Source organism: Mustela nigripes, chromosome 5 (assembly GCF_022355385.1).
Source record: "Mustela nigripes isolate SB6536 chromosome 5, MUSNIG.SB6536, whole genome shotgun sequence".
Classification (NCBI taxonomy): Eukaryota; Metazoa; Chordata; class Mammalia; order Carnivora; family Mustelidae; genus Mustela; species Mustela nigripes.
Genome location: NC_081561.1, coordinates 19,793,195 through 19,813,853, shown reverse-complemented (window position 1 = coordinate 19,813,853; position 20,659 = coordinate 19,793,195). Strand labels below are relative to the sequence as shown.

The 20,659-nt window shown below is 40.7% G+C and overlaps 1 protein-coding gene across 3 annotated transcripts in view; it reads right to left on the bottom strand.

Annotated features, from left to right (window-relative positions):
* Positions 1–20,659, bottom strand: part of CDKAL1 (CDK5 regulatory subunit associated protein 1 like 1) — a 634,401-nt gene that overhangs the window by 229,766 nt on the left and 383,976 nt on the right. For all 3 annotated transcript variants that reach the window (XM_059399529.1, XM_059399532.1, XM_059399531.1), the window contains one exon: positions 15,540–15,706. In XM_059399529.1, coding sequence (XP_059255512.1) covers positions 15,540–15,706 — 167 coding nt within the window. The remainder of the gene's footprint in view (positions 1–15,539; positions 15,707–20,659) is intronic.

Sequence of the window (20,659 nt, the reverse complement as noted above, 5' to 3'; positions counted from 1 at the left end):
ATTTAAACAAACAGTGGCAAGTCTCGTACCTGGCTGGCAATTTCATTAAGGCCAAACATGCGCTGACTCTGTGAGCCAGCAACTCAGCTCCTAGTTATATACCCAGGAGAAATGAGTATGTATGTTCACCAAAGGGCACACGTAATGCTCATGTAAGCTTTATACTGAATAACTGAAATCCAGAAATCATCCTAATGTTCAACAGGAGAGTGGCTGGGGAAAAAACTATGGTGTAGACACACCATGGAAGAAAGGCCAGTTCCCCGTACACACAACAACATGGAGTCTCCCACGGACATCCTGTGGGGCAAACAACAAGATGGTGACACTAAAGCAGAGGCCCAGGAGAATACTAGCATATGCCTGTCTCTGCTTACAGGGTTTAGTTCCTTTGAACCATTGCACCCTCCTCCCCCCTCAGAAAGCCTCCTACTGCCTTCATGAGTCCTGCTTCACTCCCTCCCTGGACAGCTTTCTCCTTCCCTAGAAGGCCTTCAGATTCAGTCTGCATCTCTCATCGATATGAGAAAATACTTCTGAGTTAGAAATACCTGATCCAAAACACACCTTTGTTCAGGAAAGTAAGAACCACGTTCTGTACTTTCAGATCTGATGCACTGTTTTAAGATAAAATTCCAAAATTCCTGTAAGAGAACAATAATAACAGCTGATAGCTATTGAGCACTTTCTATGCGTCAGGTACTATCCTAAGCATTCTATGCATAATTCATTGGTTGTTCTACAGGTGTTACTCTATTCCAGGCTAAAACAAAATACTAGATCTACATAGGATCCCACGAAGCGCAGTTGACACATTATTTAATATTCTTTGTATAGGGTAACTGCTATTATGACCCAATTGATATCTGAAAACACTAAAACCTGGAGAAATGTGAAAATCTGTCCAGTGCCCCACCCAAATCAATCACATCCAGGACAGTATCAAAGAATGGCCCGGACCCCGCCCATCAGCAACACTCAGTTCTATTTTTACGGACTCCCTCTGAGTTCTCAAATCCAAGATCCTTGCTCAAGACAAGAGAACAGAGGCTCATGAGCTACCCCACACTGAAGTCCCAGTATTAACATGGATTACACATGTTCCAAGCAGGAAATGTACCTGCCACTGAGGAAATGGACAGAGGTGAAGGTGGGGTAGGCTGACGGTAAGAGCAAGAGGGACAGAAGTAGGTTAATGTTTATCTTGTTTTCTTTTGACAACTTCTTTCCAGAAATAGTATGGACTTTGAGAAGGAGAGACATACAAAGAAACTTATAGGCTTCCATCAGTAAAACTGAGAGTAAACAAAAGAGGAGCTGGTGCCTTGGGAAACTCACGAAGGCTCACTCAGAGTGTGGAGAGCGCCTCAAGCCCGGTGTGATTGGGAATTGATGCTAGAGGGGGTGTCTGAGGACTCATGGAGCCGGCCACCAAAATGACCCCCAATTCCTCTCCAGGGCCATAGGCGGGGAACGAACAGAGTCCATCTGCAGACAAATCATCTCTTGAACAACACAGAGATCGCTGTGATAATGGTTTTCTGCAATGTTCACTTTTATGCTGCATTATTTACAATATGAAAAGCATGTGAAAGTGTGGAGGGCCATGCTATCTGAGAGAATGCTTCTTTCTCAGGTTTTCGATGGTGGATGCAAGTCTAGGAAGTGATTCCTCACACTCGCTACAGAAACTCTTTGTACTCATGGAGTCCATGTGATTTAGGCCTCAGGGACAAAGGTTTCTATAAATAGGATATAACCTTGAAAGCAAGTGTTAAGATGATTAGTTCAAACCAAATACCAAATAATGAAATGACACATTTTTTTTTTAAAAAATGCTACTTTTTAAAAGTTTTAACCCAAGTAAAATGAGTTTGAAAAGAATTCAGAAGGCTCAGAATGAGAAATCAAATGGAAAATTTGTAATGTTTCATTCAGTTAAATCCCTTCAAAATGGTGTTCCCTTTTCAGAAAGACTTAGATGTGAATGAAGTGATCATGATTCAACTAAACGAACAGATTAATGACAAAACTGATTTAGACTCGGGTTTTCTACTTGTGTGAACACTTCCTACAATTATGACCCATTCAAGATGGAAGAAGAATAAATAAAAACATCATATAGATGTTTTAACAAAAATGCTGGTAATAAAACCAAGGCACTTTAAAGTCTTTATTTTCATGATGGTGAAACAATGTACTGCACATTTCAAAATGACTCATTAATCCCTGGTATTAAATATCTCCAAATTATCAGTATTTTCCAGTGGTTTATTGCAAATCCTAAAGTTTATAGCTGCTAGTTGCCAACTGGGTATCTTTTTAGTTTAGTAAATCGACATCAACAGCAAACATCTTTCTGATTAACAAATGCCTAATCAATTGATATGCAAAGTTTTCTGGAAGGCTACACAGATGACGGAACATAGCCTTGTGAAGGGCACATCATTATCAAGAAAACAAAGCATTTTTGGGAATCAAGACAAACAGAAACTTCAGCAACATAAAAGATAGTGATTGTAGAAGTTGGATTATCTATTAGAATAGAAATTTAAAAATACTATTTGATAGAGTTTTTAATAAGAGAATCAATTAAAAATAGAGAGCGGGAAGCAACCAACGGTCATAGTCAAGATTCAGTCTATGTATGCCACATTACCTCCCATGTGTTGCCCAGAGCTGTGAGTATCTAATGAGGTCTACATTTTATCTCTGCATTTTCTGTGAGGGTGATGTTTGTTACAGGCCACTGAGAGACTCAATTAATAGTGATCTTTTGCTGTCAATAACCTTCTAATGACATGAGCTCCTCCTCAAAAGCGTTAGGAAGGCAGATGGCACCCTAAGTGATTGATGGCACCTTTGACATGGAACACAAAAATTAAGCAAGAAAATGGACTAACCCAACATATTAATGGCCTGACAGATATATAGGCAGCCCGTTTCGAGGCATAAATAATATTTACTGACATGAGAAGGACTGGCAGAGCAAAGACTCTGAAAATCCTCTCTTCCATAGAGGCAATGAAGTAGTGACAAAATGGTCAAAATCAATTTTTTCAGAATTCTGGAAATTAACTAAAGGCTTGTAGCAATCTGGGTAGCCTTTTGCAAAGAAAATGGAGGACTCCTGGTAGGCATAAAGACCTATGAGGCATTTTAAACTTGCCCGTTCCTCTCCTCGCACTCCCCAGTTCTGCGGTAGCCTTGAAAACCAACAGCCTCTAATCATGGTGAAAACCAGCAGCTGGGCAGCCACTGGAGGGGACAAAAGAGGGTCAGAGCTCCTTCAAAGCCCTATTCCAAGAAAACTGTCATTATCTGATCCGTCTAGTGGTTCTATGGACGACTCTACTCACTCGGCTTGCTTATTTAACCTGACCTGGCACTCACATAGTGAAAACAGCCTTTTTCCCAGGGGCATTTGTCAAAAATAATCAGCTGCAATTGTTCAACATCAGGGCTGCCTGGGGCTGTGAATAAGTTAGGGCAAATGATAAACAAACCAAAAAGCTTAACAGGAAAAACTAGGGAATGTGATGTCCAGAGGGGGCTTTGAAAAACCCTGACATATTGTAAGGACTCTAGAGGGCTACAAGCACACAGAGGACTGACTGTGTGTGTGTGTGTGTCGAGGTTGTGCCTGGGCTCGCTAAATACCCAAGAAGGCCCTCAGCTCTCACTTCTGGCTCAACTGAAGTTTTGCACAAAGAGGAAATAAAACTAAAGACATAGCTGTAAGCATCCTGACTGAGCATTTAGGACATGCTCCAGTATGCTCCTCTGTGAAGAGGGAGAGATTTAAGGTTGAGGCACTTAAGAAAACCTCTACCCATCAGCTGACCACTAAACTAATGGGGCACAGACTTCACTATCTACACATAACAAAAATACAGACTTTACTGAATTAAATTTTAAGAAGTCACTAAACAAATAACAATAATAACAATAACAACAACATAGTGCAGGCAAGGGAGGACGATTTGATTTCCAGAGCTTCCACACTATGCTTACATGTCTGTTTAAATATCTGGTTTTTAACAAAAAATAAAATATATAACATGCAAAACACACAAGGAAAAAAAGCAGCCAATAGAAACTGTCCTGGCAAAAGCCCAGATTGTACTTATCAGACAACTTTAAATCATCATTTTAAATATGTTCAAAGAAGAAAAATATATATGTTTAAAGAACCAAAAGAAAGCATGAGAATAATGTCTTACCAAATAAAGAGTATCAAAACTGAGAAAGAAATTGTAAAAAAGAGCCAGACAGAAATTCTGGTAAGAAAAGTATAACAATGGAAATAAGAAAAATTCACTAAAGAGGCTCAGTGGGAGATCTGAGAAGACAGAAGAAGTAGTCAGCAAACCTGAAGACAGGTCAATTGAGACTACTTTGACTCAAGAACAGAAAGAGAAAAGAATAAATAAAAATGAAGAGTGCCTCAGAAATCTGTGGGGTACCATCAAGCATACCAACACACAAATAATACGAATTCCAGGAGGAGGCAGGGGAAAAAAGGCAGAAAGAATATCTGAAGAAATAATGGCAAAAAGGCCTCACAACTTTTGAAGAAAAACGTTATACATTCTGGGAGCTCTGGTGGGATAAACTCCAAGAGATCTACCCCAAGTGTTTCACAATCAACCTGCGGAAGGACAAAGAGAGAATCCTGATAGCAGCAAGAGAGGAGAAACTCACAACCCACCAGGATGCCCAATCGGATTAACAGCTGACTTCTCATCAGAAATCACAGAGGCCAGAAGGCACGGGCATGACATAAAAGGGGCTGAAAGAAAAAGACTGTTAGTCAAGAATTCTAAATCTACAGATGGGATCCTCCAAAAAAAGAAGAAAAAAATTAAGACATTCCCAGATAAACAAAAACTGAGAGACTACATGGCTGGCAGACCTATGTTAAAAATACTAAATGAAGTTCTTCCGGCTGAAATGAAAGGACCCTAGAACAGTAACTACAATCTGCATGAAAAAAATAGAGAGCACTGGTAATGAGAACTATACAGATAAATAGAAAAGACAGTATAAATGTGGTTTCTGTTTGTAACACTTGTTTTTTACCTTATGTAATTTAAAAGACAATGGCATAAAGCACTAATTAGAAATGTGTTGATGAGGGGGCACGTGGGTGGGTCAGTTGGTTAAGCATCTGACTCTTGATTTAGGCTCAGGTTGTGAGCTCAGGGTCATGAGATGGAGCCCCGTATCAGGCTCTGTGCTAAGCATGGAACCTGCTTCAGAGTCTCTCTCCCACTTGCCTCTGCCTCCTGCCCTACCCCCGCTGCTCACACTCTCTCTCACTAAAGAAAAAAATGTAAGAAAGGTGTTGATGGGCATACGTTGTACAAAAATGTAACTGGTATGACAACAACAGCACAGAAGGGGAGAAGGAACAAAGGTATACATAAAAGTTTTTGTATACTAGTATAAAATTGGTATTAACTCAAAGTAGACTGCTACAAATTAAGGTATTAACTGTAACCTCTAAGGCATCCAGGAAGAAAATAACTAACTATACACACACACACACACACACACACACACACACGGATATTAACATAGATAAAACAATGGAATTAAAATGGCATCCTAGAAAATGTCTGTTTACCGCAAAACACGGTTGTTGTGGGTTGCGCTGTGTCTCAAAAAAGATATATTGGAGACATCATCCCCAGTACCTATAAATACGATCATTTGAAACAGGGTCCTCATGGATATCACCCAGTTTAAATGAGGTCAAACTTAATTAAGGTGGGCCCTAACTCAATGACTAGTACCCCTAAAGAAGAGGAAATCTGGACACAAAGAGAGAAGGCCATGTGAAGACTGACACAGAAATTGTGGTGACGTGTCTACCAGCCAGGGAATGCCCAAGTCTGCCAGCAGCCACCAGAAGCTAGGACAGAGAAATCAGACAGATTCTCAGTTCAGAGCTTCCAGAAAGGAACTGAGCCTGCCAACGCTCTGACTTTGGACCTTTGGCCTCCCAACCTGGGCGAGAATAAATCTGTGTCATTTTAAGCAGCCTAGTCTGCGGTACTTGGTTACATCAACCTTAGGAAACTGACACATGGGCAGTAACAGAATAGAGGAACAAAAAAAAAAAAAAAAAAAAAGGCTTTGTTGAGGCAGGAAAAAAATGAAGGTTGAAAATACAGTTAAACGTTAATCAGAAGACTAATGTCTGAAGTTTCAAGTGATCAGAATGAAGGCTGATATTCCATATGACACGGGGTAAGAAGAGCTGATATAAAGCTTACTTTTTTAAAGATACATTTTAACATGTAATTAGGAAGTTCTTTCTTTGTTGCCATATATTAGAGAGAGACTTATCCACAGTATTTCTCTGTAATCATACACTGCTTTACATGTGGCAAAGTTTTCAGTGATTTTTAAAAACACGCAAAAATATATGCTATAAAAAAAAAAACAGAATGGACTTCCCCCCTAAATTAATGAAAAATTAATTAAAAATTACTTTCAGCATTACAGTTTGATTTTCTCTGGACCACATACAGCAACTCTGATACTGAAAATGATTGATTGCACAGGGACCGCTCATACCCATTTAATCTTTTTGACAGTTTTGCTATATGACATGCAAATAAAGGAGTTCTTAACAATAATAATAATTTTAAAACCTTTACGTCTCCAATCTAGGGCACAATCGTTATTTACTGTTAAATGGCATTACAGAATTTCAGAGTTCAATTTTGAAACTTTAACATTTTCATGCCGATTATGGTACGCAAAGGAAGATGTGGGGAAAAGAAAAGATACATTTGGGACCTAGAAGAAACAATTTAGTAGATTAGACACGAATAGACGCAAATGAAGAAATTGTACTTTCTGGAAAATATGCAGACTGTCACTATAGCATTCTATGAACCATTAACTTCATTACCAACCTTTCTGTTCTACACCATGAATCATCTGAAAATTCCATTACCCACCTGATATAAAATATGAGGATTTCATTTTACTAAGTGCTGAATTAGCAAGTGCCTAAGGTAGCCTTTCATAAGCTATCAGAGCAAAGAAATCAATAGAGAAATGATCCTAGAATCAAAAGAAAAATGTAAAGGAATGACCGTTGATTGCCTTGTGTGTTGGCGGCTCTCTGTGCTTATGAAGGAAAGTCAAAGGCAGCCTTTCTCAATGGTTTGAGCATAAGTGACTTCCTAAATTAATGAGGAAGATAAAGCCCACAGATGGTGTATTGTGGTGTTTGAACTATACTAATTTTGACAGGTGACATGGAAGCCTTCTCAGCTACTCCTGTGAAATTAAGGATTCAGGGGAATGGCAATGTGAAATGCCTTTTAAGATGCAAATTAAACCACATACATATCTAATACCCTCCTTTATAAATGGAAATATACACAGGAATACTAAAAGATGAAATAGGAACATTTGTATGCCACAACTGAAATATGTAAATTTGCAGTCTTTTCAAGTATTCTAGAATATTCCTGAAGTCTTCTAGAAAGTATTTCATGTATATAATTCTCAATATATCTAATGTATACTATATTACATATTATATATATTTTAATAAATAATATATATTATATAACTTCTAATATGTATGTTCATATATATACACAGAAGTCTTTTGCTTTGTTAAAAGATCTCTATAGAGAGAGACATGGGTACGTATATTTGACCATGGTGTCACTTTCTTTACAAAAGCATTTGCTGGGGCCTTTTCACTTATCATCTTGACACATGTTTTATCCCTATGTACTTTCCCTCTCAGGAAATGTCCTCCCAGGAAAAATTCCCAAAAGAATAAATATCCACATGTTACTGGATTTCATGAGCAAAACTCAAAATTTTAGGCCAATGCAAGGGGAAAAATGATATTAGAGATTGAGAAATACAGAAAGTTTTTACTACAAAGTGGATTAAAGCACCTTCATCATAACAAAAGATGATCTGATCATTTATATTCCCACACAGGGTCTAGATGCCCACCTGTGCTATCTGGTAGTTCAGAAATGGGAACTGAGATAGCAGAGAAGCCCACTGGGTAGGTCTCTATATATCACTGATGGCCATACAAATAGAATTGTTAAACCAATGCATTTTCCATTGCACTTCCCAGGAAGACAGATGTAACTAGAATTTTCAACATGAGGAACATTCATCCACAAAATGGTTCATTTTCCCCAGAAAACATGGGGACCATAAAATTCCTGATGAAACCTGTTGAGTCTGTTGGGTGTGAGGGCAGACACAAAGAGTCACTTGCCGAGATCCTGTCTGTATGTTTCTGAGTTCATTTCTATTCTAGGTCCTTGGATCTGCAAAGAAACACAAGGCTTCACCACCCAGAAGGAATATTGCAAACTGAGACTAGAGTAAGAAGCAACACGCTATGGAAGTTTTTCAGAGGGGCTGTCGGGCTTGAGAAAAGCTTAGGCTTCTTGTGCAGGGCTAGAGCTCTGAGGCTGGGAGGTGACGAGGAATCAAGTGAGGGTCACAGCAATGACAGGGCAGAGATGGAAGGGTCGGAGATGGCCCCACTGAAGCTGCGCTGCTGCTCAGCCCAGGCCCAGGAGAAAGGAGCTTGCAATCACGCTTGCGCGGAGGAGCATTTTAATTTCATCTGTCATCACAAGTCATCGAATCATGTGGCAAACAGCGCTGGGGCCTGCCCCTCATCCTTCCCTGCCCTTCCCTCCCAGCACTCAGCATTAGGCTCCCAGAAAAGCCTTTCAGTATTTGAGGGAGTCTCCCCTCCACTCGATTTTCAGAAAGGCACAAACTTTGGCTTCCAGTTTCAGACGTGTCAGGGACCTCCTGAAATTCACAAATGCCAGGTTAAGAACGAAGCGCTGAGGATTATAATTGGCCGGAAAATGGGAGCCGACAGTCAGATCGAATCATACACTGATGTCCCAAAGCTCGATCTGGATGGCAGAAATAGATTTCTCCTCTCCACCTTCTTGCTTAAAATAAATCACCTGGCCTGTCCTTCCATTTATCAAAAAGGGGAAATATTTTATATACAACAGCACAAAGTCTGTTTGCATGTTTTTCTGTTACTCTGAAAAGTATAAGCCATAAGGAAAAATAATTTTAAGGGCCCCCATGTGAATTATCGACTTCAGTTTAGAAATTCTGTATTGCTTTGACACAACAGAGGTACAGCAAGTACTGAAACTGCTATTATTTTGAAACCATGAGGAAGTTTTTAGAAGTCTGCAAAGCCAAACATATCATTAGTGCTCATAAATTACCATGTGGCGTATTTATTGTCTTTTACCAGATAAATTAATTTTGATACATATCCAATTAGGTTAGAATGTACGATCATTTAAGCGGAATCAAATATATAAAAACCAAGGGTAGTGGAAAACTATTAGTCATTACAAGATTTCTCAACCAAAAACAGATACAACACTTTAAACATCACTATTTAGGATCCATCTTACATAACATAACATAAATGTACTAAATGTAAATCTTGTAAAAAACTATATGTTTTAACTGAAGCTAAATAAAATGTGGTATAATAGCAATGTGGATAGTAATTTTAGTGATATTTCCCAGAGTAATATAAATTGAAAAATAAGTAATCTGATTTGCTCATAACTCTGAATGTAGTTAGGTACTTAATAACAAGTATTTATTTATGATCCAGATTAATCAACTTGCCCTCTCTGGACCAGGCTGCAAGTGATGTACTAAAATTCAGATACAATTTTAAGATATGTAGGAATCTTAAGGGAGATAAGAGTTATTTCAGATTATTCATAACACAGGGAGAACCCGAACAGCTTAGATAAATAAAATCCATAGATCCTTCCCTTATCCCTGCCCAGTCAACAGCTTTAATAACTTTTCCTTACCAGCCAACCCATAAAATGAAAAACAAGACAAATTGCCTGATTTTAATTTCTCCTTCTTGACCATCCACTGCTGACTTCTCTGATGGGAGATTATTTAAAAAAAAAAAAAAAAAGAAAGAAAGAAAGAAAGAAAACAAAATGGGAAAAAAAAAAAAAAAAAACAGTGAGAGCTAAGGAGCGGGAAGGAGGAGAAAGAAGCTAAGAGCCTAGATGATCTATAAATTAAGTAATCATACAGTGAGCTCATTTGCTTCAGGTAGTTCTAAAGATACTATCTATCATCATGAATGCTAGCAGAACAAATAAATAAAATGGATCCCTTAGAAGGATCTTCCCTCACCATCTCGTATCTCCTCAAAGAAGTGTGACTCCTAAGTGAGAAACACACATGACAACCATCCACAAGGTCTTCCAAAACCAGATGCCCGGCACAGATCTGAAGATACTGCAACGTTCAGGAGACAGGCAGTCCGGAAGAGCTATGCATCGTTCCATCCACATTCATCAGGCCTGTCGTCACAGGCACCCAAGTGCAAAGAGGTGACCAAGATGGCCTCTCCCTAAAGGTGGTGACAGTTCTGTTGGGTTTACATGTGAGTGAGGGATGCTAGAGCAGGGCGATGAATGCCCACACAGGGATGCTGGACGGAGGCCGACAGAGCATGGTGGGAATCTGGGCGGTGGTAGAGAGCGCTCTGTGAAAGATGGAGGAAGCAGAAAGCGCTGTAAAATCAGATAGGATAAGAAACAGTCCAGGGCGCCTGAGTGGCGCAGTGGGTTAATCCTCTGCCTTCGGTTCAGGTCGTGATCTCAGGGTCCTGGGATCGAGCCCTGCATTGGGCTCTCTGCTCAGCGGGGAGCCTGCTCCCCGCCCCCCCTGCCTGTCTCTGCCTACTTGTGATCTCTGTCTGTCAAATAAATAAATAAAATCTTTAAAAAAAGAAGAGTCCAGCTGCTAGCCAGTTATATAATCTGACCAATAATTAAAGTGTTCTAAGATGTAGCTTCTTCATCAGTGAAATCAGGAGAATAACATCTCTATAAGTAGCTTATTTTCAGAAGGAAAAGAGTTAATGTGTGGAAAGCAATCGGTGTGGTTTCTTGAAAATAACGACCAGTCGACAAACTGTACTGATGTTATTATCAGGCAGTCTTGAAAAAAGGTACCAGAGATCTGGAGCCCGAGGACAGGTAGCCAGTGTGCCCCTGCCACTGGCCTCTAGACACCTTGTGGGGTTCACGGGTACCATGTTGCCTGAATTCATCCTTAGCTGTGGGCTATCTACAACCAGGAGAGCAACACGAAGCAACATGGTTCAAGAATGCGCAAGTTCACCAGTCACCCCACCCTCTGTAAGGTCAGAGTTCACTCAAGAGGAAGATGCCTCGGTTATTACCTCCATAATGTCAACAGGAGAGCAAACACAGCACAAAAACCTCTCTCTTCTGCCATGTGGGGGCCATCTATGCGTCAACGAACGGAGCAGCAAACGGCAGTACGTCTGATTCCGTCATTACGACCAACAGTCACTGCGTGGTGGGAACGGAAAGAGCAGAAGTTCAAGTAGAAACTTCAGGAGGATGAAAAAGCCACAGCATACAGGAGACATCACAGGGTACCAAGGCCGTGGGAACACAGGGATGCATTGGAAGAAGGCATCCTGAGGCCCCTGTAGGCCAAGCTAAAGAGCGTATCCTCTTCCTATGGGTAACAGACAGGTCTGCAAGGTCTTTAAGATGAGCCAATAGGTTTCAATCCATTGCTTTATCTATTGTTTTGACCTCATGTCCATATTTAGTAAGTACTGCATGAGGTTATACTTAGGTTTCTGCAATTCGAGGATGCTTTTCAAAGATACATATACGTAAGTACGATGTTTGAGATTATCTCTTTGTCAACTATCTCATCATTTAAAATGCATCCCAAATTATTTTATTAAGGCAGGAATATGTTAAAATTAGGATTTATAGATGTTCCAAACAACACTTAACTACTTGCCTGTTAAGGATTAAGAATTTTCCTCTCTCCCTTTCATTCACTACACATTTATTTAATGTCTACTATATAAAGTGCCACACATAATGCTAGACTTTTTTTTTAAATAGGTTCCATGCTCAACATGGGACTTGAACTCGTGACCCCGAGTTCAAGAGTCACATGCTCTACTGACTGAGCCATCAGGCGGCCCTAGACTCATGATAATACCTTAAAAGTACATCCTATGTTAACTATAATATGCATCTTCTGTTCCTATTATCAAGAGATCTATTTTTTTAATCAACTATTCTGTTCCTATTATCCATAGATCTATTTTTCCACATTGTACTTTTAAATAATCACAGAAACTCTGATATTTTCCTTTAAATGATTTCGCCTTTGTGGGGTATGTGGATGGCTCGATGGGTTAAGTGTCCGACTCTTGACTTCAGCTCAGGTCATGATCTCGGGATTGTGAGACTGGGCCCCATGTTGGGCTCCATGCTGGGCGTGGAGCCTGCTTAAGATTCCTTCTCACCCTCTGTGCTCCCCGCTGCTCTCTTCCTCTCTCTCAGAAAAAAAGAAAAAGAAGAAGAAGAAGAAGAATTTCCCCTTTAAGCTGTTCAATTAAATACATGGATACAAAAATAAGCAAGCAAGCTGGTAAAACATTTTAAGGAAGATCGCAAAGTCCGGTGAATGTGAAGTAAACAGAACAATGGAGAAGGAAAAGAGCCCAGTGAAATCCTCTATAATTAAAGTCTGCAGCCTGAAGCATCTTCAGAAACCTGAGAAGGCATGTTCCCACCAATACAATTCTCAAGGAACCCTCACTGTGAGGGTTTTAAAGCATGAGGAGTTGTTTCAAGAGTGGGCTCTTTCTATCCCCACAGTTTAAAAGACATCACCATCTGTCATTCACGGGTGTTATTTTTGTTTTGATTTTTTTTTCTCCTGTTTTCTTTTTTTTTTCTTATTGGTGAACTCTCTCCAGCACTCTTTAGATAAGTCAGGTAATTTCAGCAGCGTGCCCTCAGCTTAGCGAGAGGAAAATGAGGAAGCACAACATATTGGTGGGCACGGGCCGAGGCTCAGCGCGGCTGGGCTCCCCCCCTTCCCTGACGTCCTGTTTCACATGGAGGAGCCAAGGAAGGCTCCACAGCTCAGTTCCCTTTCCTGTTACACAATGGATGGTGTGTCTGGGGAACATGGCGCGCTCTGGGCTCTCCTGCTCAGGGGAGAATGAGAAGAACTGGACAAGGTGCGAAGGTCTTGTCCAGATGTCAAAGGAAGCTTTTTCAAGCTTGTACTTTCAGGTAGGCATGGGTAGTTTTCCTCTTGCACACTTCGGCTCGTTTGTTTTCCCTTAGATTCCTACTCCCTTGGTGTGGTGCGACAGGGTGGGTGACTCCCAGCGTACCAAGGACAGAGGAGTGAGTGGCTTTTCTTCAGGACAAACTCTCATCCTTGAAGTTCACTTACTTTGTCATCTTCTGTAGCCTCTTCTGACCCAAATGTTAAGACTCGAAAGTTTGAGGCTATAGAGTGGGCTCTCTAATTTATTTTTTGAAGAAGGCCCTTCCATGACTCATTCTTGATTCACTCATTTACTGAACCACCACTCGGTCGGGTACACCCAGAGATGGAAATGACGAGGTCCCTGCCTTGTCAAGATGGCAGTGGAGGAGGGAAGGCCGACATTATAGATACCAGACAGCGAGAGGTTTCAAAGGGTAATGTCACAACAATCAGAACTTGCTGTCACCCCAACCACGACGTATGAACCAAACATCTGGTGTTTTTCCAGGTGAAGTGTAAAGCTAGGTTTAGCAACTTCTGCTGATTTCAGAAGTTCTCCCGGAGCATGCATGTGGAGGTCAACAGCTCTGGCACTACTTCAGATTTGGGGCAGAGGATTTGCTACAAATGCAGCATTTACTTCTGTAACCTTGCAATTAACAGAAGCGCTGAATTCATTCCAAGATGTACTTTATTCAGTCATCTCGGAACCTATGTATGATTTTCCCCTTTATGTCTACTCCCTACTTGAACTTTGCTGATTCTAGTACTATGGGGTTCCCTTGGTCCTCACTGAGATCTGTTTCAAACCACACATCTAGCATATTTACTTCAAATGGAGCAGGACTTAACCATATTTGATTTTTAGAGGGAAGTCACTTGCTTTATTCAAGTGTTGGGTCACAGGCTTATGTATAAACTGATACATTTGCAACTTGTTTTTCAATAGCAAATCTTAACAGTCCCCCACTGTCCAAAGCACTAAAGTTAACCTATCATATCCCTTTACCAAAAAGATCTGGCTGGGGGATATGTGAATAACAAAACTGAAACTGCTGTATTTCTTCACTGTGTATTTGTAATTAGCAATCAGATTGCTACCAAATCTGATTTCAGAATTTCTAAAAGACGTTGCAGATGTAAGGGAGGCTTTTCAGCACAACTTCAACAAGTACAGGCTTCCAGTCAAGTCAACAGAAACAATCTTACCATTGTTGATTGTTCACTGGGATCTGGGCATTAAATTTTAGCAGCTATGCTTGCTTTTAGATTCGGGAATGTTTTTTTCCTGCCCAAAACAACTGTAAAGAACACAGAGGATAAAAGAATAAGTGACAGGCTGCCTGGGTGGGTCAGTGGGTTAAGATCTCAGGGTCCTGGAATCAAGTCCCACATCGGGCTCTCTGTTCAGCAGGAAACCTGCTTCCTCCTCTCTCTCTCTCTGCCTGCCTCTCTGTCTGCTTGTGATCTCTCTCTGTCAAATTTAAAAAAAAAAAAATCTAAAAAGTATAAGCGACTTGTTTCTATACTTTGCACATGATTTTCCAATAGCAGTTATCAAATTTCTTATCCAGAACTGTGGGTCCAATGTAATTATTTTATTGTTCAAATAGCTGTCATGGATCCTGGCATGCACTTTTTCACTTAAATGTCCCTGTTTCTTGCTCATATTTACTGTGGCATGTGTCATCCGATACCAGATACTTGCACACGGGTCCATTTTTCAAGCTTCACGGTAAGCTCCTTGAGGGTAAGCGCCTGACCCAGGGAAGGGATACAAATGAGACCAGGCATCTCCCGTCGCCATGACCCCTTCGTGTTCACAGTGACCACGAGAGAATCAAGGAGAGGAACACCAAGCTGCGTCTCTCTGGGATCCCACCTCATCCCTAACCATCCCCAGACAAAGGGAGGAGATTTAAAACACCCGCACACTTACAGCCCCGCACCCTTACCGCCAGGGCGAACAGCGGTTCCCATAACGTGCTCACGGCCGGATGCAAAATGAATGCAATGCCGTAGCACGCCTGGACTGGACTAGATCGGGGCACCGAGCGGAGGAACCGAGGCACACTTATGCCACGGGAGTCTGAGGGGCTGCGAAGAAGAAACAAAGAACTGTGACGAGGGGGCGAGCGCTGGAAAACCCAAGCAACGTTCATCAACGGAGAGCACGCAAAATCAAGATGTGCGACTGACGCAGAGGAGGGTCTGAAATTCTCCACTCGTTCCTAGGAACGCAGGACCACAATAAAATAAAATAAAATAATAATGATCCTGTGCAAGAGGTTTTCAATGTAACCGTACGATGCTGCTGAGGCTGCCACCCTGTCTTGGGCTGGAGCGTGTCTGTGTGAGCAGGGAAATGGGGCGCTTTGCCTTACCTCCAGATGCTCTAAAATATAGGGTGGGTTTGTCATGCCAAGCCTCAGCATCGCTCCCTCAGGGATCACTTCAACCAGTTTCCACAGCAGTGCGGGGAGATTGGTGCCAATGTCTCTGCCGTAAGCCCCCGTGTCTTCGCTGGTCAACCATATCTCACAAACGCCCTCTGTGAATCAAAGGAGATAATGAACAAATCCGCTGCAGAGCTGTTTCCTTCATGATACAGCTGCTCGCTCTTTTTAATGCAGTATTACTCAACACCATTATGCGGGCAGGCGGGGTATTCAACTGCAGAGAAAAAGCAGCTTATCCCGTGGTGGCACTGGGTTATTAAGTTCATTTTACGAACACCAGAGAGTTACCACAATGCTGTAAATTATCAGTGCGTCCTATGGAGTGATTAACATTCACAGCCAATCAGTTCAGCCGCGCTTCCTCCGAAGCACTTTGATCAGGACGAAAGTGACAATCCCATCACAATGAAGACCTATTTTATGGAGCACCGTGAGCCTTGGAACTGAAACAGTCGCTGCGCAGAAGAGGTGCTACCAGGAGTTAACTCACTAATCAGTCTGTCGCCAGCCCAAAGAAAAATGTCAAGTGTAGTTAAGGTTTAACTCACAAATTATTAATTATGAGGTACCCATTTCTCCTGCAGCCACTATTCTAATTTGTTTTCTTTATTCAATTAAGAATAGAGTGCTCTATATTGCAGTGTTCAAAGAAGTCGGTTGCTGTATCAAGTATTTGTGCTGAAAAACCTGTTTACTGGCAGGCTGCGTCCTGCTTCCCATCAATCAGACTTTAGGAGAATGCATGTGTGTTTTGTTGTTACTGTTATTACGGAGAATCCTGACTTTAAATATTATGGCCTGCAATAACATCCTTTCAAAAATCAAAAAGAAACACGTCTGGATAACCTAGTATTATTTAAAACGAGTAAAATTGAGTTAACAAGAGCCACCCAGGTTTTCAGAACCTTTCTGAAAGCATATTCGATTAAAGGATTAGCCTATTTTAAAAGGCCAAATGATTCACACAAAGCTAAGACCAACAATGAAACAGCCCTGTGAAATGTGTTCATGCTAAAGTGATTTGTTGCTTCAGAAGAACCTCGGCACACACACCAGGCCCACAAAGACGACAGCCTGACCCAAAAGTGTACATTTCTAGAAAGAGTCTTCAAATTATAATTTTAAATTGTCGTCAGTTGATGGAAGAGAAAAATTTTAAAAATACATTTAAATATTCCCAGCCAAGGGAGACAACAAACAAAACACATGGCTTTTGTGTGACTGTGAACCTAAAAACCTACAGAAAAGAGAAGCGGAAAGTAAAGACTTTTACTCTGTTTAATGCCTTCCACAGAGGTGGAAAAATCCACACGGAGCTGAGATCTCCAATAAGTACTCTTTCCTCTAGAATAAGAGATATATTTACTTGACCCCAAACCAGCCAAACCACATAAAAACATATTTCGCTTTTCCCTAGGGTCTATCTTTCTGAGACATGCACATCCTCAAACACACCCGTACAACACAGAAAATACAAGGATAGAAACAAAATTTTAGTTTCCTGCAATTAAAGAATCAATAACTTAGCATGGAGAACTGGAGGCATCAAAACAGAAACAAAACCAAAAACAAACAAACAAGAAAACAGCCCTATTGAAAAAGTTGGAGATGTTTTCAGAATCTGCAGATTGGTAGTCCAGTGAACACACAGGTTTTCTCTATTTCAATTAAATATGTAGTTCCAGAAATCAATAAACGTTTGCTTAGTTTTAATCATTTAATAAAAACTTTTCTCTTCAAAAGGAATAGTCTGCCATGCTCATAGGTTACCTTTGTAGTCAGACAGTTTTATAAATATTCCCAGCACACGGAGTAAATATTTTTCTATTTTAAGAAGAAGGGTTGCAATCAGTAGTATTATCTTTATTTGAATATTACATCAGACAGTGGACTCCTACAACACCCCCCCACCCCGTTTTGTTTTTAATCTTATCACAAAATCCACTCCAGGAAAAGAGATGGCTAAGTAACAGCATATACGGATTTTAAAACACTCTGAAAGAGGTTATAAAAACAGGACATTATCCCTGATTTTCCAGTTACTGGCACTTGAGCAACACAATATGAATATTTTTAAATGAACAGAATAATTTTAATTTATAATTTTTCCATCCAAATGGTTCCATGTTGCACCTTATGTAGAGAGAGCGAGTTCCTGGAACAGTGCCTTGCTGTTGCTGGATGAATATAGAAGGGGGAAAAATCACTATGAATAGGAATGGAAATAACATCCATGCAGAAAACAGCAGCCAGTTCTTAAAGCCGCATAGGTGGGGACCAATAGCCCCCTGGTGGGCTGAAACTTCAAATTAAATCACATAAAGAGGAAGCAGCTGTAACACTAAATCAGAGCAACAACAGGAATAATGGTCTTGATGTCTCCAAGATCAAGGCTGCTAAAATGCTCTATATAACAGCAACCTGGGTTAAAACACAGTGAAATGAGAGCACATGTGCAAAATGTGAAATCCCAGGACTTTTGGCAAACCGGGCCTTGCCAATTCCCTCCCAAAAGGTGTCAGAGTTGATTCTGCTCTTAATCAACGTGAGAAAGTCGGATTTTGCAAGGTTCTATCTCAAGAATTCCAATGAGTTCTGATCCTTCCAATCGTGGGGATATAGAAAGTCATCGCACACTAGCGGTGAAGCTAAATGCGGAATTCCTCCCTGCCATCTTTTTCTCTGGGAAGTCTGGTGATTACTCACTGTACAAGCGGTTCCTGTCAGGTCCGCTTGCGTCTGAATTCACCAGGGAAAGTGCAGGCTGCAGACTGTGATCACTAATGGAGGCTGGGACACATGCGTGCTTCTAGCCGCACACTTAATTGGCTATACTTATGGACAGAAGGGCTTGCCTAAACAGCTTCATTCCTTGAGGACTTGGGTTATGAGCTATATTCCTTTGCACATTCGTTTCTTTATTGGTCTATCAAACATTTATTAAGCCCTTCCCTACTATGTGCCCTGCATCAATTCCAACTCATGACAGATATGGATTCATCATTAAGCTTCTGTGAGCTCACACTGGCTATTATCCAGGAGCTGGCAAGGGGACATTAACAGACACCCTGGGAACTTCACATACATCCCTATCAGTGGTGGGGGCAGGGGGGTGGCGGGGGGGCGGGGCGGGGACTGGAGAACACAGCCCCAGACACCAGAATGAGAGGCTAGCTGGGCTGACTCAAGGGGGGGCGGATGATGTCAGCCACTATGAGATAGGCCCAGTCTGCACTCCAACGTGGACTGGGATGTATACGTGTCAGGAAAACAAACACACGAAAAAAAAAAAAAAAAGATGCAAGCAGGAAGAACTGAGATAAGAGGAATGAATGCCCAGTAGAAACTCCCAGGCCTGTAAAAATAAACCCGTGCAAAAAAAGGAAAGTAGGCAGTGGAAAAGTGGGACAGAAATTAGCTTTTTATAAGCATCTGAGGAGAGATTTTACTTTTTCCTAAAACTGTTCATCCATCTGATTTTTGTTTTCCTGAAATTGTTCATTTTGCCTTTTCTAATGAACATCAGGCTCATCAGATCATCTATCTTCCGTTTGTTGCTGTTAATTCTGGTGAAATGATGATCACATACTAGGAAGGAATGAAATGTGTCTCACCAGGGAAAGTCCTCTAAAAGTTCAACTATTAGAATCCATTATCATTTTGCCCAAGTAATTAGAGACCAGCCTACAGTTCAAATGCACGGTATTTTGCCCAAATGGAGAACCACCCCCACAGCTGGATTCTGAACTTTGCTCCAGAGTAATCTGAGATGACAGAGGACAGAAAAAGGAGAAGACATAAAAGGTTGACCAAAAAAAAAAGATAATATCCTCAATAAAAGAGTCTCACAGCAAAGAAAATCCTTTTTGAAAATCAAACTTGGCCAAAACTCAATTCCAAAAGCTTAGGACTCACTGTAACTGGCCCTATGTAGGGGCTTCGATGTAGTAGATGAAAATATAGGCAAGACTGATTTCATCTAATCAGAGAACCGATTTTTTCCTCCAGGGGCTCTGGCTTTATCGTTTGGAAAATTTCTACCCCACAAAGGTGATTCATTTGTTCCACTAGGAGTAGAGTCTCTAAAAGTGAGGGTTACAAAAACAGGAAAACGGTAAACAGTGATTAATGGGATCCAAAGGGAACGACAGCAGATAGCCAGAAAATCTTTACCCACGACAAAAAAATTTTTAAAAGAAGTTCACCTCAGAATGTGCTAAGTCTTTCTTCTCCCGAACGCGCTTCCGCCCTCTCCCTCCGCCTCCTTCGCGCCTGCCTCCGCCCTTCCCTTGCTTCTCTCTCCACCATCCCATTCCAGTGCCCAACTTCCGTCTTCCTCAACGGCCAATAAGGAATAGGAATTAGAAACAGAGACTATTGTATTCATTTAATACGCATCCAATTCTCTCCTCTGAATTCCAGATCCTCTGTTTTAAGGATGACAAGGGCACATTAATTAGATGTTTATGGTTTGTCTTTTTCTTAAAAAAAAAAAAAAACTTAGAAAATTCACAAATAACTATGAGTCTCTGATTAAGCATTTGAAGGGTCATGGAAATTTCTTCAGTGGTGATGTTTTTAAGTAATAATATATATAGCCAGTCCTCCACCTAATCAATCTATTCACTTAATAGTGAATTAGACAATATAACTCCTTTGATCCTTCTAATCCTATTATTGGATGCTCAAGGGTTTTGTAAAACAAACAAACAAACAAACACCCCTGAAATGACAGTATTATTAAAATAGCATCATAACAGGACCAACCATGGCTATCCTGGATAGAACAATGACATACCATCAATTAATTACCTCATTCTTCAACTATATTGCTTATACTATTGCAAACTAACAAAAGTTATCATAGGCATGAAGGTGTTTTTGCTAACTCTTTATTTTGAAGAATGTTACATTCATAGAAAAATCTCAACAGTAGTACACCAAACAACTAACACACGTACTTGGGTTTGTTTGTTTGTTTGTTTGTTTGTTTTTCCCTGAGAGTTAGTTGTGGACGTTGTAGCACTTTAAATCTCAATATGTCA